The 23,076-nt window shown below is 44.1% G+C and overlaps 1 protein-coding gene and 1 long non-coding RNA gene across 2 annotated transcripts; one reads left to right on the top strand and one right to left on the bottom strand.

Moving 5' to 3' along the window:
• Positions 1–5,096: 5,096 nt before the first annotated feature.
• On the bottom strand, positions 5,097–7,202 carry LOC133559935 (uncharacterized). The gene is made up of 3 exons (XR_009808343.1): positions 7,077–7,202; positions 5,369–5,438; positions 5,097–5,219 (listed from the first exon to the last, which is right to left on the bottom strand). It is a non-coding gene; the product is annotated as an uncharacterized LOC133559935 (long non-coding RNA).
• Positions 7,203–18,318: 11,116 nt separating this feature from the next.
• Positions 18,319–20,882, top strand: kcna1b (potassium voltage-gated channel, shaker-related subfamily, member 1b). Its single transcript, XM_061914397.1, has 2 exons — positions 18,319–18,609; positions 18,711–20,882. The coding sequence occupies exon 2, from the start codon at positions 18,732–18,734 to the stop codon at positions 20,205–20,207; it is 1,476 nt and encodes a 491-aa protein (XP_061770381.1). The 5' UTR covers positions 18,319–18,609; positions 18,711–18,731; the 3' UTR covers positions 20,208–20,882.
• Positions 20,883–23,076: the final 2,194 nt, after the last annotated feature.

Below are 23,076 nucleotides of genomic sequence, written 5' to 3'. Positions count from 1 at the left end.
TGTGTATATATACATTTCTACATAGAATATGTGAGTATGTGTAAGTATGAGATGGAAAAGCAGCTGACACGTGCACGCGCTCATGAGTCGTCTTTGTGCTGCTTGGTGGGCCGGCCCCCCGGGGCCACACACACACACACACACACACACACTCACACACACGTTTTTTGCATTGGTTGTGATGTTTTACCCACAATGCACTTGACTTGCTGTCTTGTAGATGTCGGCTTGTTTGACCCTTCACATGTGAGGCTTCACAAACAGGAAGTTAGCTTAACTTGTTTTAGCTATGCGATGTGTACAAACCGTCCCTTTACACCCAACCAACCTCAAATGGACGCCGTCCTCCCAACTTGCAATGGATCCCCCCTTCACACACACACTGACCCATTTAAAAGGTTAGTTTCTTGGCCCTGCGGTGGGATTAAGAAAACAAAGCGTGAGTGCTATATTTATCCTTTTCCTTATCTAATGCAGCAGCGTGATGATGTGGATTAAGTAGGAGTGTCCCTGCACTGCCGGCTGTAAATAACAACACAATGAATAGCCGGCATTAGGAGGCTGGCTCAATTAACTTGGCAACGTCCTTAAAAAGTGCAGCGTCCTGTTTTCCAGAAGAGATGAGATGCGTGTGCACGTGTGCGTGCCAGTGGGTTGTGCACTGGTCCTTGACTTGAGGGCAGCGTGACACAAACGCTGCTTTAATTCAGGCTGACAGGCGGTGAGTTCAGGTCCAGTCAGAAATCCGAGATTCACACACTCCACATGATGTCATTATAAAGTTCCTCAAGCAGCTCTGCCATATTTGGAGACGAGGGGAGGGGCAAAGGGGTGGAGCCTGTTCCTATTTCACATCGTCTTTGTTGTTTAAGAGGACGACCCGCGTGCGTGTGCGTGGGAGCCGCAGAGAGCCGAGTCGTACTTCTCGCCACCGGAGGTTTGCTGGAGGCAGTTACCATAGCGACAGGTAACCACTAACAACCAGCAGACACCCTCAGGTGTGTGCGTGTGTTTGTGTCAGTGGTTATGGTCCACTTCAAAAGAAGATGACCACAACAATTTGCGCATGTCAGGTGTCAGATTCAGAGCAGATTACATAAAAAAAATATATATTTGTCACACAAACACACACACACACACACACACACACACACACACACACACACACACACACACACACACACTCTTAAAGGCCTACTGAAATGAGATTTTCTTAGTTAAACGGGGATAGCAGATCCTTTCAATGTGTCATACTTGATCATTTCACGATATTGCCATATTTTTGCTGAAAGGATTTAGTAGAGAACATCCACGATAAAGTTTGCAACTTTTGGTCACTAATCAAAAAGCCTTGCCTTTACCGGAAGTAGCAGACGATGACGTCACCGCTGTGAGGGCTCCTCACATCCTCACATTGTTTATAATGGGAGCCTCCAGCAGCAAGAGCTATTCGGAACGAGAAAGCGACAATTTCCCCATTAATTCGAGCGAGGGTGAAAGATTCGTGGATGAAATTTAGAGTGAAGAACTAGAAAGAAAAAAAAAGGGAAAAAAAAAAAAGGTGATTGCAATGGGAGTGATTCAGATGTTTTTAGACACATTTACTAGGATAATTCTGGGAAATCCCTTATCTTTCTATTGTGTTGTTAGTGTTTTAGTGAGTTAAATTGTACCTGATAGTCGGAGGGGTGTGTCCACGGATGTGTTGACGCCAGTCTCTGAGAGAAGTCACGAAGCTGCAGCAGGACAGAAGCTCCGCTGATCTCCGGTAAGAGGCGACTTTTTATCACAATTTTCTCACCGAAACCTGCCGGTTGACCATGTTCGCTTGACCGCTCTGATCCATGGTAAAGCTTCACCTCCGGGAATTTTAAACAAGGAAACACAGTGTGTTTGTGTGGCCAAAGCAGGGGTAGATAACCTATGGCTCTAGAGCCAGATGTGGCTCTTTTGATAACTGCATCTGGCCCTCTGATAAATCTGAGCTGACATTGCTTAACAGTAATGAATAATTCCACTTGTAATCATAATGTTAAAAATAACATTCAAAATATAAAACATTCTCATGCATTTTTATTCAAGAAGTTGCGTTAATGGTAAGAAGTAATTTGGGCTTGCCCTCCTGGGAGTTCTTCAGACCACCAAGCAACAACATGAGAGCCTGTTTTAGGGTTAAAATATATATATTTTTTTCAATTAGTCTCTCAGTTGCATTCCAGCAATTGTCTTTTTCTCTTTCGTCCTCATTCGCCCTCTGGCTCCAGCCCCAACCCTGTCTCTCCTCCTGGCTGCTGCTTATAATAGAGCGACAGGGGATTAGATAACAAGGCCCAGGTGGCACATCTACGCACCTGTCGCTGATTTCGAGGCCGGTACTGGCAACATCCTGCTTTGCTGCAGGCCCGCAGGCCACGCCCCCTCCACAGTTAGCTTCAGAATAACAATGTTATTACAAAGAATAAGAGACCTATTATACTCTGGCACACGTTTAGTTGTGTTCAGTGTTAAAAAATATATTATATGCCTCTTAGAGAAATACATTTTAAAATATTTGGCTTCTTGGCTCTCTCAGCCAAAAAGGTTCCCGACCTCTGGGCTAAAGGCTAAAGCTTCCCACCTCTATCTTTCTACTTTGACTTCTCCATTAGTAATTGAAAAAATTGCAAAAGATTCAGCAACACAGATGTCCAAAATACTGTGTAATTGTGCGATTAAAAGAGAGGACTTTTAGCCGCAAGTGGTGCTGGCTAATATGTCCCCTCCAACCAATAACGTCACAAACACGCGTCCGTGACGTTTTCAACAGGAAACTCCGCGGGAAATTTAAAATTGTAATTTAGTAAACTAAAAAGGCCGTATTGGCATGTGTTGCAATGTTAATATTTCATCATTGATATATAAACCATCAGACTGCGTGGTGGGTAGTAGTGGGTTTCAGTAGGCCTTTAAAAGATTAGCAGGTGTGTTTTCAAAGCACTCCGTCAAGTGATGACATCATCCACGCCTCATTGTCTAAACTCCACTCGCCCCCAGTTCGGCTGCAATGCATTGTGGGCTGATGTATTGCCGCTGAGTCATGTGACTGAATCATGTGTTTGACAACGCCCCCTGCTGGCTGTCTTGGACAACACGAAGCAAACGTTTCGATTCGCATCGCAGGCTGCGAGGAGCCTCGGAGCATTTAGCGTTAGCTTAGCGCCGCGTGCGTGTGTGCCGGATGAGCGCTCGGGTGGAAAATGGGAGCGCAGGAGGCTTGAGCCAATCACAAGACTCCCCCGCCCCTCCAGAGCGCACAAAGGCCCTCGGGAAGACATGAGCACACAGGAAGTCAACATGTTCTTCACACAAGTCCAATCATGACCTCCCTCATCCTTCCCGGGTTCTCCATGGGCGTCTGAGGACGTATGTTCCGTGAAGGAGACGTCACATGACTCGTCATTTTTCTCGGCTATTTGAGCGACCCACTGTTGCCATGGAAACACTCAGTAACAGGCTCCTGTTGCCAGTCAAAATGCAGGCCCCCCTTCAGCTGACCACATGACATGCTGTGGCGTCCACAGGCCAGCGGGTGGTGCTGTAGTTCTTCGCCACACAGCACTCCTCATGTGTCTTATGCAAATGAGCCTGGAGTGTCTCACACACACACACACACACACACACACACACACACACACACACACACACACACACACACTCTTAAAGGCCTACTGAAATGAGATTTTCCTATTTAAACGGGGATAGCAGGTCCATTCTATGTGTCATACTTGATCATTTTGCGATATTGCCATATTTTTGCTGAAAGAATTTAGTAGAGAACATAGACGATAAAGTTCGCAACTTTTGGTCGCTAATAAAAAAGCCTTGCCTGTACCGGAAGTAGCAGACGTTGTCGAGCTCCTCACATCCTCACGTTGTTTACATGGGACGGGGGACGGGGGGTATTAGGATGACAGGGGATGCAAAACAAAAACAGTGCAATACGTTTTCATAACATGGTCACTACTGCCTACTTTGTCTTGTTATATTCTTATTTTACTGTTATATTGTTATTCCCATTGTTTTTATTCTTTTTGTAATATTTCTCTATTTTGTTTCCTTTTAAAACCCCATTATTTACTTTTTACTTTTTTTTAAATTGATCTCAACTCTGTACACTGCTGCTGGAATTTTAATTTTCCTGAAGGAACTCTCCTGAAGGAATCAATAAAGTACTATCTATCTATCTATCTATCTATCTATCTACCTACAATCATGGCCACCAGCAGCAAGAGCGATTCGGACCGAGAAAGCGACGATTTCCCGATTAATTTGAGCGAGGATGAAACATTCGTGGATGAGGAAAGTTAGAGTGAAGCGCTATTTACTGGGATAATTCTGGAAAATCCCTTATCTGCTTATTGTGTTACTAGTGTTTTAGTGGGATTAGAAAGTCATACCTGAAAGTCGGAGGGGTTTGGTGACCGCCAGTGTCTCTGATGGAAGCCATGGAGGAGCCAAGAAAGTCGCAGCTGCCTTTTTGACAGCTGCGGCAGGAGGACGCAAGCTCCGCTCATGTCTCCGGTAAGAGCCGACTTATTACCACAATTTTCTCACCGAAACCTGCCGGTTGACATGTGGTAGAGAAACATGTTCGGTTGACCACTCTGTTCCATATTAAAGCTTCACAAAAAACAAAGAAACACCGGCTGTGTTTTGGTTGCTAAAGGCAGCTGCAATCCACCGCTTTCCACCAACAGCATTCTTCTTTATAGTCTCCATTATTAATTGAACAAATTGCAAAAGATTCAGCAACACAGATATCCAGAATACTGTGTAATTATGTGATTAAAGCAGATGACTTTTAGCCGTGAGTGGTGCTGGGATAAAATGTCCGCTCCAACCAATAACGTCATCATTCCGCGACGTTTTCAACAGGACACTTCGCGGGAAATTTAATTTTCCAATTTAGTAAACTAAAAAGGCCGTATTGGCATGTGTTGCAATGTTAATATTTCATCATTGATATACAAACTATCAGACTGCGTGGTCGGTAGTAGTGGGTTTCAGTAGGCCTTTGAGGTTAATGGCAAGTGTGGAAGATGCGCATGTTGAAGCTCACGTGCGTCTCGGCTGCGGCAAGAGGACGCGGCTTCCGTGATGTCACACGAGATCAGACCGGGACCGCGGTGGGTCAAAGGTCACAGAGGTTGAGCTTTTGATCCTGCGTGTCGTCTTCCAGCCTGCATGATGTGAATATTTCATAAGCACAGAACAAGACACCGCTGTTCCCCGCTCAGCTTTTTCATGTGCTTCTTGAGCCCAGCCTGGCCTATCTTAGCTTAGCGTATCTCTGCATGCACACAATAGGAAGTTACAGCCTGTACTATACCTGAGCGCAAATATTGGTCAGCCAATCAGATGTCTTGCTGGCATGGGAGCATCACCAGAGGCTTGGCAGTCTGTCAATATTTTTAATATTTTAATCACAACCAGAAGATATAGCACACACACATTTTGATTGATTGATTGATTGAAACTTTATCAGTAGATTGCACAGTTCAGTACAATTGACCACTAAATGGTAACACCCGAGGAAGTTTTTCAACTTGTTTAAGTCAAGATCCGCGTTAATCAATTCATGGTACAAATATATACTATCAGCATAATACATTCATCACACAAGTTAATCATCATAGTATATACATTGAATTATTTACATTATTTACAATCCGGGGGGTGGGTTGTGGAGGGGGTTGGGCCTTGGTGTTTAGTTTTGGATATCAATGAAATCATCTGAGAAATGGACATTGTAACAGTGTAGGTCTGACTTCGTAGGATATGTACAGCGAGCACTGAACATAGTGAGCTCAGAAAGCATAAAAACTCTCGCTACTATATTGGATCCACTTTGGACTTGACTCTCACGGTTATGTTAGATCCACTATGGATTGGACTTTCACAATATCATGTTAGATCCGCTCGACCTACATTGCTTTCGGTCCCCTGGAGAGGGGGGGGGGGGGGTTGCCAACATATGTGGTCCTCTCCAAGGTTTCTCATAGTCATCATGGTCGACGTCCCACTGGGGTGAGTTTTTCCTTGCCCTTCTGTGGGCCCTACCGAGGATGTCGTTGTGGTTTGTGCGGCCCTTTGACGCACTTGTGATTTATGGCTATATAAATAAACATTGATTGATTGATTGATTGATTGATATATATACATATTATTATATATATGATATTATTATATATTATGATATATATACATATTATTGGGACGGGGTGGCGCAGTGGAAGAGTGGCCGTGCGCAACCCGAGGGTCCTTGGTTCAATCCCAACCTAGTACCAACCTCGTCACGCCCGTTGTGTCCTGAGCAAGACACTTCACCCTTGCTCCTGATGGGTGCTGGTTGGCGCCTTGCATGGCAGCTCCCTCCATCAGTGTGTGAATGTGTGTGTGAATGGGTAAATGTGGAAGTAGTGTCAAAGCGCTTTGAGTACCTTGAAGGTAGAAAAGCGCTATACAAGTACAACCCATTTATCATTTATTTATTTATTTTTTTACATTTGATTATTTTCAATTCGGGGAGATGAGATGTGGTGGGGTGAGGGTATCAGTCTAGGCCAGGGGTCGCCAACCCAAAATGTTGAAAGCTCCATATTGGACCAAAAATACAAAAACAAATCTGTCTGGAGCCGCAAAAAAATTAAAAGCCATATTAATTGGCCCTAGTGTGTGAATGTGAGTGTGAAGGTTGTCTGTCTGTCTGTGTTGGCCCTGCGATGAGGTGGCAACTTGTCCAGGGTGTACCCCGCCTTCCGCCCGATTGTAGCTGAGCTCCCCCGCGACCCCGAAAGGGAATAAGCGGTAGAAAATGGATTACATACAGATAGTGTGTCATGAGATATACATTGAATTAAGAGGACTTAAAGGAAACTAAATGAGCTCAAATATACCAACAAATGAGGCATAATGATGCAATATGTACATACAGCTAGCCTAAATAGCATGTTAGCATCGATTAGCCTGCAGTCATGCAGTGACCAAATATGTCTGATTAGCACTCCACAAAAGTCAATAACATCAACAAAACTCACCTTTGTGCATTCATGCACAACGTTATAAGTTTGGTGGACAAAATGAGACAGAAAAAGAAGAGGCATAAATCACGTCCTAGAAAGCCGGAGAAAGTTATAAATGTAAACAAACCACGGTGAGTTCAAGGACCGCCAAAATTAGTAGGACAAAACGGCACTCGCCAAATCGAATCAGTGAATCACGTTTAATATAAACTGTGTGCTTTATAGCAATTATGGAGCTTTGTGTCATGTTTGTCCTCCTACAGAAACCAAATTAAAACAAAAAATATGTTTTTTTGTCCTGATCTTTTCCCTTTTTCATATATTTTTGAAAAAGCTCCAGAGAGCCACTAGGGCGGTGCTAAAGAGCCGCAGGTTGCCAACGCCTGCTCTAGGGTTATAGTTGCCTGGAGGTGTTCTTTTAGTGCGGTTTTGAAGGAAGCTAGAGATGCACTTTCTTTTACACGCATCCAAAGCACCTGAGCAGAAAGTCCAGAAGTGGTTCCTCCTCCCCAATGTACAATTATAGATGTGTCCTTCTATTAATTATTTGAAACCATGAACGCCATACCTTGACAATTTTACCATAATGCCCACAAAATGATGACGTCGCTTATTATTTTAATATTAGTGCATGATGTTAAGATGGGCTTCACGGTGGCAGAGGGGTTAGTGCGTCTGCCTCACAATACGAAGGTCCTGCAGTCTTGGGTTCAATCCGAGGCTCGGGATCTTTCTGTGTGGAGTTTGCATGTTCTCCCCGTGAATGCGTGGGTTTCCTCCGGGTACTCCGGCTTCCTCCCACTTCCAAAGACATGCACCTGGGGATAGGTTGATTGGCAACACTAAATTGGCCCTAGTGTGTGAATGTGAGTGTGAATGTTGTCTATCTGTGTTGGCCCTGCGATGAGGTGGCGACTTGTCCAGGGTGTACCCCGCCTTCCGCCCGATTGTAGCTGAGATAGGCGCCAGCGCCCCCCGTGACCCCAAGAAGGGAATAAGCGGTAGAAAATGGATGGATGGATGCATGATGTTAAGATGTGGTGTGCACTGCCACCACTAGCACACCCACAAACAAATCAGGACTCTTTAGCCAGCACTTTTTTCTTAGCCAGCACTTGTGTTTTCTTTACGTTTACTTTTGAAAGAATATTTAGTTTGTCGTCCTTCTACCGTAGTACCTCTTTGTTTTTTGCTCTGAAATGGTTTCAAAAGGTCCAACGAGAACTGAATCATGTAAAAAGCCAAGCAATGATTCCTATCATCTGTTTGTTCTAGACACCCACGAATATGAATGAAATCTACATACAGTGGGGCAAAAAAGTATTTAGTCAGCCGCCGATTGTGCAAGTTCTCCCACTTAAAATGATGACAGAGGTCTGTAATTTTCATCATAGGTACACTTCAACTATGAGAGACAGAATGTGAAAAAATAAAATCCAAAGATTCACATTGTAGGAATTTTAAAGAATTTATTTGTAAATTATGGTGGAAAATAAGTATTTGGTCAACCATTCAAAGCTCTCACTGATGGAAGGAGGTTTTGGCTCAAAATCTCACGATACATGGCCCCATTCATTCTTTCCTTAACACGGATCAATCGTCCTGTCCCCTTAGCAGAAAAACAGCCCCAAAGCATGATGTTTCCACCCCCATGCTTCACGGTAGGTGTGGTGTTCTTGGGATGCAACTCAGTATTCTTCTTCCTCCAAACACAACGAGTTGAGTTTATACCAAAATGGATACATGGATGATACAGCAGAGGATTGGGAGAATGTCATGTGGTCAGATGAAACCAAAATAGAACTTTTTGGTATAAACCCCACCCCAACCGCCCCTCCCCCAGGACAAATTATGGGGACCACTGATCTACGGTTCGTAAAATCATCAAAAGGTTCAGAGAATCTGGAGAAATCACTGCACGTAAGCGATGATATTACAGACTTTTGATCCCTCAGGCGGTACTGCATCAAAAACAGACATCAGTGTGTAAAGGATATCACCACACGGGCTCAGGAACACTTCATAAAACCACTGTCAGTAACTACAGTTGGTCGCTACATCTGTAAGTGCAAGTTAAAACTCTACTATGCAAAGCAAAACCCATTTATCAACAACACCAAGGAACGCCGCTGGCTACGCTGGGCCCGAGCTCATCTAAGAGGGACTGATGCAAAGTGGAAAGGTGTTCTGTGGTCTGACGAGTCCACATTTCAAATTATATTTGGAAACAGAGGACGTGGTGTCCTCCGGAACAAAGAGGAAAATAACCTTCCGGATTGTTATAGGCGCAAAGTTTAAAAGCCAGCATCTGTGATGGTATGGGGGTGTATTAGTGCCCAAGGCATGGGTAACTTACACATCTGTGAAGGCACCTTTAATGCTGAAAGGTACATACAGGTTTTGGAGCAACATATGTTGTCATCCAAGCAACGTTATCATGGACGCCCCTGCTTATTTCAACAAGACAATGCCTAGCCACGTGTTACAACAGGGGGGCTTCATAGTAAAAGAATGCAGGTACTAGACTGGCCTGCCTGTAGTCCAGACCTGTCTCCCATAGAAAACGTGAGGCGCATTATGAAGCCTAAATTACGACAACGGAGACCCCTTTCTTGTGAAAGACAGAGCATTTCTTGGGAAGCTGTTTTTATTCCCAATTAGCCTGCACACCTGTGGGATGCTCCAAATAAGTGTTTGATCAGCATTCCTCAACTTTATCAGTAATTATTGCCACCTTTCCCAACTTCTTTGTCACATGTTGCTGGCATCAAATTCTAAACTTAAGGATTATTTGCAAAGAAAAAATGTTTATCAGTTTGAACATCAAATATGTTGTCTTTGTAGCATATTCAACTGAATATGGGTTGAAAATTATTTGCAAATCATTATATTCCGTTTATATTTACATCTAACATTATTTCCCAACTCATATGGAAACGGGGTTTGTACTTTCATTATTATTTATATCCCACATTTAGTTTTTAATTAACATTAGTCATAGTGTTAACTACAATGTTGATTCAAAGGTGATAAATTTTTTTAAGACAAATATATATTTAAGTGTTTTTTAAATGTGTGAATGGACGTTTTAAGAAATAACCCAAACTGTTCCACAGTTGAACCCGCCTGACAGAAACACATCTACTTTTTAAGCTCGTTCTTAGGTTTGCTTTCTGAAATAAAGCTGAACCTTTGAGGTCATAGGGATTCTCTCTGGGTTTGAACCTCACCTGTAGACAGCCAGGCAGCATGTGGTTATCAGCTTTGTAAGCCACAATAGTCAACAAGATCGTGCAGTTTTAATGTTTTTAATTTAATGAACAGAGCATTGGTATGGTCATAATAATTCACGTAATGTACAATTCTAATCGCTTTCTTTTGAAGTAAGAATATAGAGTTGCTGTTTGATTTATAATTGTTACCCCAGATTTCAACACAATAATTAAGATATGGGAATATGAAAGTGAAGTGAAATATATTTATATAGCGCTTTTTCTCTAGTGACTCAAAGCGGTTTACATAGTGAAACCCAATATCTAATTTATTTTTTTTTATTTTTATTTTTTTACATTTAAACCAGTGTGGGTGGCACTGGGAGCAGGTGGGCAAAGTGTCTTGCCCAAGGACACAATGGCAGTGACTAAGATGGCGGAAGCGGGATTCGAACCTGCAACCCTCAAGTTGCTGGCCCGGCCGCTCTACCAACCGAGCTATACCACCCCACAAGAATTATATAACATGTGAAGAGCTTTTTGATTTACAGAGTTTTTACTTTCATGTAACATAGCAATAATTTTTGCCATCTTTGTGTAAGTATATTTATGTACAGTTTACAATTTATTCATCATCTATATAGATTCCCAAAAATGTTATTGAATACACCCTTTCTAGCTCCATATCATCAATTCTTATATGACGCTGTATGTTATTTTTCCTATTTCCAAAAATTTAATATTTTGTTTTCTTTAGGTTGATTGATAGTTTATTGGCATCAAACCATTGCTTTAGTATGTGGAGTTCAATCTCTACAGTCTCTAGGAGTTGGTCAAGGTCTTGCCCAGAACAGTACAGACTTGTATCATCTGCAAAAATAATACAGTTGAGTTTTTTAAAGATTTTACAAATGTCAATATACAGTAAAAACAATGTTGGTCCCAGTACAGAACCTTGGGGTACACCGTGTGTAATAATCTTTTTATCTGAATCTACATTGTTCATATGCACATACTGCTCTCAGCCACCAAGATAACTTTTCAACCAATCATGAGCAAGACCTTTGACACCATATCTAGTAAAGTGTGATCGATGGTGTCAAAGGCTTTGTTCAGGTCAATAAAAACACCAACAGCAAATTCCCTCTTATCAATTGCAGTGCTTACCTCCTCAACTAGTTCCATCGCTGCCATGGAAGTAGACCTATGGTTTTTTGATTAATTGATACTTTTATTAGTAGATTGCACAGTTCAGTACATATTCCGTACAATTGCCCACAAAATGGTAACACCTGAATAAATTTTTCAACTTGTTTAAGTCGAGGTCCACGTTAATCAATTCGCTTCCCCTTTGGTCCGCATGACAGGATGTCGAATATTTCCAAAAACAATTTGAAATGTGGACTCGTCAGACCAAAGAACACTTTTGCACTTTGCATCAGTCCATCTTAGATGATCTCAGGCCCAGAGAAGCTGGCAGCGTTTCTGGATGTTGTTGATAAATGGCTTTTGCTTTGCATAGTAGGACTTTAATTTGCACTGACAGATGTAGCAACAAAGTTTATTTAGTGACAGTGGTTTTCTGAAGTCTTCCTGAGCCCATGTGGTGATATCCTTTAGGGATTGATGTCATTTTTTTGATACAGTGCCGCCATATGTGGTCCTCTCCAAGGTTTCTCATAGTCATCATTGTCACTGTCTTAACGTCCCAAAGGGTGTGAGTTTTCCTTGCCCTTATGTGGGCTCTACCGAGGATGTCGTTGTGGTTTGTGCAGCCCTTTGAGACACTAGTGATTTAGGGCTATATAAATAGACATAGATTGATTGATTAATTGATTAAATACGGGAACTTTTACACACACATAGGCGCAGATTCCGTGGTTGCTTTGGGGCCCGAGAACCCACAGACCATGCCGAGCACCCACGTGGAATTTTCAATCTTTAAAATAATTTTAAAAAAATCAATATTGTTGTAGTTTATTTAACACACTTTTATTCCATGGCCTTTAACACTCTGTGATCTCCATCCTGCTCTGGCGTCCCATAATGCACCTGCTGTCAACCTGTCTCTGTGTTGTACTTGTTTTTTTTTTATCTTGCTCTGTTTGTGTTGTGTTGGCTCGTTTTTCTTGTGTTATCTTTAACCTGCCTATTGTACAGCCCTTTGGCTACCCCTGTGGTTAATTTTAAAGGCCTACTGAAATGAGATTTTCTCATTTAAACGGGGATAGCAGCTCCATTCTATGTGTCATACTTGATCATTTTGCGATATTGCCATATTTTTGTTGAAAGGATTTAGTAGAGAACATCGAGGATAAAGTTCACAACTTTTGGTCGCTGATAAAAAAGCCTTGCCTGTACCGGAAGTAGCAGACGATGTGCGCGTGACGTCACTGGTTGTAGAGCTCCTCACATCCTCACATTGTTTAGCGATTCGGACCGAGAAAGCGACAATTTCCCCATTAATTTGAGCGAAGATGATAGATTCGTGGATGAGGATATGAGAGTGAAGGACTAGAAAAAAAAAAAAGGAAAAAGGCGAGGGCAGTGGGTGCAATTCAGATGTTATTAGACACATTTACTAGAATAATTCTGGAAAATTCCTTATCCGCTTATTGTGTTACTATAGTGTTTTAGTGAGATTATATGGTACGGGTGTGGTGACCGCCAGGGTCTCTGAAGGAAGCCACGCAGCTGCAGGAGGACGCAAGCTCCGCTCATGTCTACGGTAAGAGCAGACTTATTACCACAATTTTCTCACCGAAACATGCCGGTCGACATGTGATCCGGAACCATGTTCGCTTGACCGCTCTGTTCCATAGTAAAGCTTCACCTTCGGGAATTTTAAACAAGGAAACACCGGCTGTGTTTGTGTTGCTAAAGGCAGCTGCAATACACCGCTTCCCACCTCCACCTTTCTACTTTGACTTCTCCATTATTAATTGAACAAATTGCAAAAGATTCAGCAACACAGATGTTCAGAATACTGTGTAATTATGCGATTAAAGCAGACTACTTATAGCTTGGATCCGGCTGGAAAAAAATGTTTGCTATAACCGGTGACGTCAAACACACGCGTCATCATACCGCGACGTTTTCAACAGGATACTTCGCGCAAATTTTTAAGTTGCAATTTAGTAAACTAAACCGTCCGTATTGGCATGTGTTGCAATTTTTATATTTCATCATTGATATATAAACTATCAGACTGCGTGGTAGGTAGTAGTGGGTTTCAGTAGGCCTTTAACTTCACTGAAAGTTTATTTATTTTTTAATAAACACAGACCGTGCACCCACTGGCAGAAATGTAGATTGGCGCCTATGCATACACCACCTTGAAACACATGCACCTTTACATACAAAACCCAAAACCGGTGAAGTTGGCACATTGTGTAAATCGTAAATGAAAACAATGATTTGCAAATCCTTTTCAACTTATATTCAATTTAATAGACTCCAATGATAAGATATTTCATGTTCGAACTGAGAAACTTCTTTTTTTCCCCGCAAATAATCATCAACTTAGAATTTAAAAAGTTGGCACAGGGGCATATTTACCACTGCGTTACATGGCCTTTCCTTTTAACTCAGTAAACTTTTGGGAACTGAGGAGACTATTTTTTGAAGCTTTTCAGGTGTAATTATTTCCCATTCTTGCTTGATGTGCAGCTTAAGTTGTTCAACTGTCCAGGGTCTCTGTTGTGGTATTTACGCTTCATAATGCGTCACACATTTTCACTGGGAGACTGGTCTGGACAACAGGCAGGCCAGTCCAATACCCACACTCTTTAACTATAAAGCCACGCTGTTCTAACACGTGGCTTGGCATTGTCTTGCTGAAATAAGCAGGGGCGTCCATGATAATGTTGCTTCGAAGATGGCGATTTTTCAAATTTCTCAGTCTTTTTTGCCACACGTGCCAGTTTTTTTCAAACATGTTGCAGGCATCAAATTCCAAATGGGCTATTTTTTGCAAAATATTACGTTTTCCAGTTCGAACATTAAATATATTGTCTTTGCAGTCTATTCAATTGAATATACGTACGTTGAAAAGGACTAGCAAATTATTGTTTTCTGTTTTTATTTACGATTTACATAATGTGCCAACTTCACTGGTTTTGGGTTTTGTACATACACCTTTACACACGGCAACATTTTTACACACATACGCTTTTATCACAGGTATACCTTTACACATTTATACTTTACACCTGTACACAGAAACGTGTACATTTTTACACCCATACACTTTTACACATGCACACTTTGACACACTCTACACGTGCACATACCTATACACACACACACACACATACATACACTTTTACGCACATACACTATTACAGGCGTGCAAGTTTTACAAATGGCAACATTTTTACACACATCCTTATATTATGGCACTTTTATACTCATACACTTAACACACATCTACACCTTTACCCACTTACACTTTTACACACATACATTTTCAAACAAACTTGTACCTCTGTACACACAAACACGTACACCTTTACACACGTATACATACAGTACAGGCCAAAAGTTTGGACACCTTCTCATTTCAGTGCGTTTTCTTTGTTTTCATGACCATTTACATTAAAGATGGTCATTGAAGGCATCAAAACTATGACACCTGTGAAGTGAAAACCGTTTCCGGTGACTAACTCTTGAAGCTCATAGAGAGAATGCCAAGAGTGTGCAAAGCACTAATCGGAGCAAAGGGTGGCTATTTTGAAGAAACTAGAATATACTTTTTTTTCAGTTATTTCACCTTTTTTGTTGAGTACATAACTCCACATGTATTCATTCATAGTTTTTTTTCAGTGTAACCTGCTCAGTGGACCTGAGATCGGTAGGTCGTGAGTTCAAATCCCGGCCGAGTCATACCAAAGACTATAAAAATAGGACCTATTACCTCCCTGCTTGGCACTCAGCATTAAGGGTTGGAATTTGGGGTTGAATCACCATAAATGAATCCCGGGCGCGGCACCGCTGCTTCCCACTGCTTCCCTCACCTCCCAGGGGGTGATCAAGGGTGATGGGTCAAATGCAGAGGATAATTTCGCCACATCTAGTATGTGTGTGACAATCATTGGTACTTTAACTTCAGTGACAATCTACAATAGTCATGAAAATAAAGAAAAATGCATCGAATGAGAAGGTGCGTCCAAACTTTTGGCCTCTACTGTATATAGAAATACACCTTTACACATGTATATACTTTCATACACGTATATTACTACAAACCCCGTTTCCATATGAGTTGGGAAATTGTGTTAGATGTAAATATAAACGGAATACAATGATTTGCAAATCATTTTCAACCCATATTCAGTTGAATATGCTACAAAGACAACATATTTGATGTTCAAACTGATAAACTTTTTTTTTTTTGCAAATATTTAAGAAGTTGGGAAAGGTGGCAATAAATACTGATAAAGTTGAGGAATGCTCATCAAGCACTTATTTGGAACATCCCACAAGTGTGCAGGCTATTTGGGAACAGGTGGGTGCCATGATTGGGTATAAAAACAGCTTCCCAAAAAAATGCTCAGTCGTTCACAAGAAAGGATGGGGCGAGGAGGTACACCCCTTTGTCCACAACTGCGTGAGAAAATAGTCAAACAGTTTAAGAACAACGTTTCTCAAAGTGCAATTGCAAGAAATTTAGGGAGTTCAACATCTACGGTTCACAATATCAAAAGGTTCAGAGAATCTGGAGAAATCACTCCACGTAAGCGGTATGGCCGGAAACCAACACAGTTGCCCACATATGTTGATACCAAAATGGATACATGGATGATACAGCAGATGATTGGGAGAATGTCATGTGGTCAGATGAAACCAAAATATAACTTTTTGGTATGAACTCAACTTGTCGTGTTTGGAGGAAGAAGAATACTGAGTTGCATCCCAAGACCACCAAACCTACTGTGAAGCATGGAGGTGGAAACATCATGCTTTGGGGCTGTTTTTCTGCTAAGGGGACAGGATGATTGATCCGTGTTCAGGAAAGAATGAATGGGGCCATGTATCGTGAGATTTTGAGCCAAAACCTCCTTCCATCAGTGAGAGCTTTGAATGGTTGACCAAATACTTATTTTCCAGCATAATTTACAAATGAATTCTTTAAAATTCCTACAATGTGAATTCCTGGATTTTTTATTTCACATTCTGTCTCTCACAGTTGAAGTGTACCTATGATGAAAATTACAGACCTCTGTCATCATTTTAAGTGGGAGAACTTGCACAATCGGTGGCTGACTAAATACTTTTTTGCCCCACTGTATAGAGATTTCATTCATATTCGTGGGTGTCTAGAAAAAACAGATTATAGGAATCATTGCTTGGCTTTTTACATGATTCAGTTCTCGTTGGACCTTTTGAAACCATTTCAGAGCAAAAAACAAAGAGGTACTACGGTAGAACTTGCACAATCGGTGGCTGACTACATAATTTTTTGCTCCATTGATTGATTGATTGATACTTTTATTAGTAGCTTGCACAGTTCAGTACATATTCCGTACAATTGACCACTAAATGGTCAATTGTTTCAACTTGTTTAAGTCGGGGTCCACGTTGATCAATTCATGGTACAAATATATACTATCAACATAATACAGTCATCACACAAGTTAATCATCATAGTATGTACATTGAATTATTTACATTATTTACAATCCGGGGGGTGGGATGAGGAGCTTTGGTTGATATCAGTACTTCAGTCATCAACAGAGAAATGGACATTGAAACAGTGTAGGTCTTACTTACTAGGATATGTACAGCCAGCAGAGAACATAGTGAGTTCAGATAGCATAAGAACAAGTATATACATTAGAAGTACATTTGATTATTTACATTAGGTTATTTATAATCCAGGGAAATGGGATGTGAATGGAGGAGGGTATTAGTAAAGGGTTGAAGTTGTCTGGTGGTGTTGTTTTAGAGCGGTTTTGAAGGGATAGAGATGCACTTACTTTTACACCTGTTGGGAGTGCATTCCACATTGATGTGGCATAGAAAGAGAATGAGTTAAGACCTTTGTTAAATCAGAATCTGGGTTTAACGTGGTTTGTGGAGCTCCCCCTGGTGTTGTGGTAGTAGGAAGTAGTTTGACATGTACTTCGGTATCAGGGAGGTGTAGCTGATTTTATAGACCAGGCTCAGTGCAAGTTGTTTTACTCTGTCCTCCACTCTGAGCCAGCCCACTTTGGAGAAGTGGGTTGGAGTGAGGTGTGATCTGGGGTGGAGGTCTAAAAGTAACCGGACTAGCTTATTCTGGGATGTTTGGAGTGTAGATTTGAGGGGTTTGTAGGTGCTGGGGTACCAGGAGGTGCAAGCGTACATGTGTGTGTTAAACTGTGTGTGTGTGTGTGTGTGTGTGTGTGTGTGTGTAAGGCCAAGGTTAAAACGCAGCGCAAGACGCCATCGTCACGGCAACAGTGTTGTTTTTGTCGCAACTACAGGATCCCAGTGTACGCCATCTCTGTTGTCAGACGCGGTCACGGCCGCCATCTTGACAGGCCCTCGGACGTCCCTCCGTCATCTGTTGGCGTGACGTGATGCTAATAATTGCTCGCTTAAGTCGCACGGCAGTCTTCAAGGGCGACTCGGCCGCGCTCTTTACCCCGCATGCTACGGCGCCTAAAAATAGCGTCGGACGACGAGGGGGCCGCATGCGTTATATAAGCAGCCTTTATGAATGGGGGCGCCGCAGCTGCCGACGCCGAGGCGCGTGGGAGCGAGCTGGCGTTTTGTACGCATCACAACACGCCGAACCTGGGGGGGGGTCAAAGGTCACGCACGGTGACCCGGCGGCGCGGAAGGGCGGGCGCTTACAAGGTGACTGACAGCAGTGTCATGTGACCTTCACGTGCCGCAAGTGTGTGTGTGTGTGTGTGTGTGTGTGTGACACAGTCGCCATGGCAACACAGGAATATTCCCCGCTGCTGGTCTCGGATCAGTCCGTGGACTCTCTCACTGTGGCGCCAAAAGTGAGTCTGCAATGCGTCGTATCCCCCCCCCCCCCCCCCTCTTCCCCTCCACCTAGCCCCGCCCTCCTCCACGCGACAATATGTTTCCAATGAGCGTGCACGGACGCGCGCTCCGCTGGCGGATTTTCTGACGGTCCCGATCCAGAAAGACCACCGAGGCGAGGAAAGAGGGAGATTGCGCTGCGGGCTCCGTGCGTGCGCATGACGGCCAGCATGTTGGCGGGACTCGGCCCGGTCGTGCGCGGGTCCGGCGGGCTTGCGCGAGCGGGAAAACAACACATTGAAGACGCGTGCACGTTTGAGTGACAGCAAAGGACGCATCGAGATGTCCGCCTCCTGCAGGTGATGATGATGATGATGATGATGATGATGGACTAGGAGCCCGCCGCTCTGACCCGCACTTCCTGTCCTGCACCCTCCCCTCCACCCCACCCCCCCTCCAGCCCCACGCCCCCTCCACAAGCATGACGGTGGTGTCCACGGACAACGTGGACGAGAGCGCCACTCTGCCGGGTCACCCTCAGGACGACGAGTTCGGCGTGCACGAGTGCTGCGAGCGCGTGGTCATCAACGTGTCGGGTCTTCGCTTCGAGACGCAACTCAAAACGTTGGCGCATTTCCCGGACACGCTCCTGGGGAACCCTAAAAAGAGGATGCGCTACTTCGACCCGCTGCGGAACGAGTACTTCTTCAACCGCAACCGACCCAGCTTCGACGCCATCTTGTACTACTACCAGTCCGGGGGTCGGCTGAGGCGGCCCGTCAACGTCCCGCTGGACATGTTTTCCGAGGAGATCAAGTTCTACGAACTCGGGGCCGAGGCCATGGAGAAGTTCCGCGAAGACGAGGGTTTCATCCGCGAGGAGGAGCGCCCGCTGCCAGATAAAGAATTCCAACGGCAGGTTTGGCTCCTCTTCGAGCACCCGGAGAGTTCTGGCCCGGCCCGGGGCATCGCCATCGTGTCCGTGATGGTCATCCTCATCTCCATCGTCATCTTCTGCTTGGAGACGCTGCCGGATCTCAAGGAGGACGTGGGCGAGCGGCGGCGGGCGGCGGGAAACTCAACCGGCAGCTACAGGAGCTACGTGCTAACGGACCCGTTCTTCATGGTGGAGACGCTCTGCATCATCTGGTTCTCCTTCGAGCTCCTCGTGCGTTTCTTCGCCTGCCCCAGCAAGATGGCCTTTTTCCGGAACATGATGAACTCCATCGACGTGGTGGCCATCATCCCGTACTTCATCACGCTCGGAACCGAGCTGGCCGACGACCCGGACGACAAGGAGGGCAAAGGGGGCGGCGGGGGCGGCGGTGGCGGTGGTGGTGGCGGCGGCGAGCAGGCCACGTCGCTCGCCATCCTGCGCGTTATCCGCCTGGTGCGCGTCTTCCGCATCTTCAAGCTGTCCCGCCACTCCAAGGGTCTGCAGATCCTGGGTCAGACCCTCAAGGCCAGCATGCGCGAACTGGGCCTGCTCATCTTCTTCCTCTTCATCGGCGTCATCCTCTTCTCCAGCGCCGTTTACTTCGCCGAGGCCGAGGAGCCCGAGTCGCACTTCTCCAGCATCCCGGACGCCTTCTGGTGGGCTGTGGTCTCCATGACGACGGTGGGCTACGGCGACATGTACCCGGTGACCATCGGCGGCAAGATCGTGGGCTCGCTGTGCGCCATCGCCGGCGTGCTGACCATTGCTCTGCCCGTGCCCGTCATCGTGTCCAACTTCAACTACTTCTACCACCGCGAGACTGACGGCGAGGAGCAGGCCCAGCTGCTCCACGTCAGCCAACAGAACCTGGCGCCGGACGACGGCTCCTCGATGCTCAGCAAGTCCGAGTACGTGGACAACAGCATCGACAACCTGCGCGAGGCTAACCTCCGCGGCGCCAACTGCACGCCGCCGACCCGGAACTGTGTGGACGGTGGCAAGCTGCTGACGGACGTGTGAGGCTGTTGTCACGGTAACAGCACCTTTTGATTGAGGACGCCAGCATCAAAGTGTTAGCCTCATTAGCATGTCGCTGATTGCTTGTTTAGTCCTATTTTTAGACTTCCTTAGATTAAAACTCTGTGGACATTTGGAGGAGGCGGGGTAAGTGTTTGTCGTCATGGCAACGCACGCGTAGACCCCTCTTCTTCAGCATGCGGCCTCATCATCATCGCTGTCTGCGTGCGCGCGTGTCAGAGGTTGCCTCAGGAGGGCGGCTTTTGTCCTTCTCTGACGTTTAGTGCCTTCAAGTCGTCTCACCAAGTGCCTTGGCGCCGCTCGCAGACGTCCACGGACGCGCTGACGCCGCCCAGGTGACTGCATCATGTGACGTCGATGACATGCGACAGCCTCATCATCTTTCTTCTCATGGTGATGTCGTCTTTTCACGTAAACAGGAAGCGATGAAACGCGTTGACCTCCAGGGCCGCGTGCGTGGGTTTTGCGCGCGTTCGCAAAGTGGCCGCTTAAAGCGCACATAAACAGCACGCAGCCTCTGACCAATCAGCGGCCGGCAGTAGAAAACTAGGCGGAAAAATGGCCTTCAAAAGGGTGATATGAAAGAGCATTGTTCCATTGTTGAAAGACACTGTTCATTTCATTTCGTCCTAATAATAAAGCTTGGAAATATACAGATTACTTTGCGGTGCGTCCATTTTGTAAGGGTGGGGGGGGGGCTCCAAATTAAATTCAACTTAAAATTTGGCCCTGGTGACCCCACATGACTCTATGGCACCGGTCAGGGTGGGTTTAAACTGAACCAGCGAACCATGGCGATGATGTCCCAAAGAGGGTTCTACATTCATTTACCGATGTTCTTCACTTAACGACCTTTTTAATTGTTTACAGTGGGGCAAAAAAAAGTATTTAGTCAGCCACCGATTGTGCAAGTTCTCCCACTTAAAATGATGACAGAGGTCTGTAATTTTCATCATAGGTACACTTCAACTGTGAGAGACAGAATGTGGGAAAAAAAAATCCAGGAATTTACATTGTAGGAATTTCAAACAATTCATTTGTAAATTATGGTGGAAAATAAGTATTTGGTCAACCATTTAAAGCTCTCACTGATGGAAGGAGGTTTGGGCTCAAAATCTCACGATACATGGCCCCATTCATTCTTTCCTTAACACGGATCAATCGTCCTGTCCCCTTAGCAGAAAAACAGCCCCAAAGCATGATGTTTTCCACCCCCATGCTTGACAGTAGGTGTGGTGTTCTTGGGATGCAACTCAGTATTCTTCTTCCTCCAAACACAACGAGTTGAGTTTATACCAAAATGGATACATGGATGATACAGCAGAGGATTGGGAGAATGTCATGTGGTCAGATGAAACCATAATAGAACTTTTTGGTATAAACTCAACTCGTCGTGTTTGGAGGAAGAAGAATACTGAGTTGCATCCCAAGAACACGGATCAATCGTCCTGTCCCCTTAGCACAGGGGTTGGGAACCTTTTTGGCGGAGAGAGCCATGAAATATTTTAAAATGTATTTCTGTGAGAGCCATATAATGTTTTTTTAACACTGAATACAACTAAATGCGTGTATTTTTAAGTAAGACTAACACTTTTAGAGTATAATAAGTCCCGTATTCTTTTTGATAACATTGTTATTCTGAAGCTAACCAATTATAAATAAAATACTTCTTAATGAGACTTCTCGAACTGGTGTGGTAGAAAACGGATGGGCGAATTAAAATGTAGAAGAATGTTTTATATTGTCAACGTTGTTTTTAACGCGTACCATGAATTGATTTACGTGGACCCCGACTTAAACAAGTTGAAAAACTTATTCGGGTGTTACCATTTAGTGGTCAATTGTACGGAATATGTACTTTACTGTGCAATTTACTTATAAAAGTTTTAATCAATCAATCCATCAATCAAAACTGTGATTACTAGCGGAATTATTCATTACTTATCCTGTTAAGCAATGTCAACTAAGATTTATCTGAGAGCCAGATGCAGTCATCAAAAGAGCCACATCTGGCTCAAGAGCCATAGGTTCCCTACCCCTGCCTTAGCAGAAAAACAGCCCCAAAGCATGATGTTTCCACCCCCATGCTTCACAGTAGGTGTGGTGTTCTTGGGATGCAACTCAGTATTCTTCTTCCTCCAAACACGACGAATTGAGTTTATACCAAAAAGTTCTATTTTGGTTTCATCTGACCACATGACATTCTCCCAATCCTCTGCTGTATCATCCATGTATCCATTTTGGTATAAACTCAACTCGTCGTGTTTGGAGGAAGAAGAATACTGAGTTGCATCCCAAGAACACTATACCTACTGTGAAGCATGAGGGTGGAAACATCATGCTTTGGGGATGTTTTTCTGCTAAGGGGACAGGACGATTGATCCGTGTTAAGGAAAGAATGAATGGGGCCATGTATCGTGAGATTTTGAGCCAAAACCTCCTTCAATCAGTGAGAGCTTTGAATGGTTGACCAAATACTTATTTTCCACCATAATTTACAAATAAATTCTTTAAAATTCCAACAATGTGAATTCCTGGATTTTTTTTTTCACATTCTGTCTCTCACAGTTGAAGTGTACCTATGATGAAAATTACAGACCTCTGTCATCATTTTAAGTGGGAGAACTTGCACAATCGGTGGCTGACTAAATACTTGTTTGCCCCACAGTATTTATTTATTTATTTATTTATTGTTTTACTTCTTGCTGTTCCAAGATGGGCGCCACGACCGGTTGATTTTAGTGAACCAGACAGGAGGTGCCGACCCACAGTGACCCCCGCCGGTCACGTCAACGTCAGCTGGTCATGTGACACCACCTTTGGATCAAATATTCATGCGCACGTCGGCTGC

Source organism: Nerophis ophidion, linkage group LG10 (genome assembly GCF_033978795.1).
Source record: "Nerophis ophidion isolate RoL-2023_Sa linkage group LG10, RoL_Noph_v1.0, whole genome shotgun sequence".
Taxonomy (NCBI): Eukaryota; Metazoa; Chordata; class Actinopteri; order Syngnathiformes; family Syngnathidae; genus Nerophis; species Nerophis ophidion.
Note: the sequence above shows the minus strand (reverse complement) of the source record. Positions and strands in the feature narration are given on the sequence as shown.

Bases quoted from the DNA above. Each gene is read 5' to 3' on its own strand.
- kcna1b (XM_061914397.1), top strand. From the start codon at position 18,732: ATGACGGTGGTGTCCACGGACAACGTGGACGAGAGCGCCACTCTGCCG.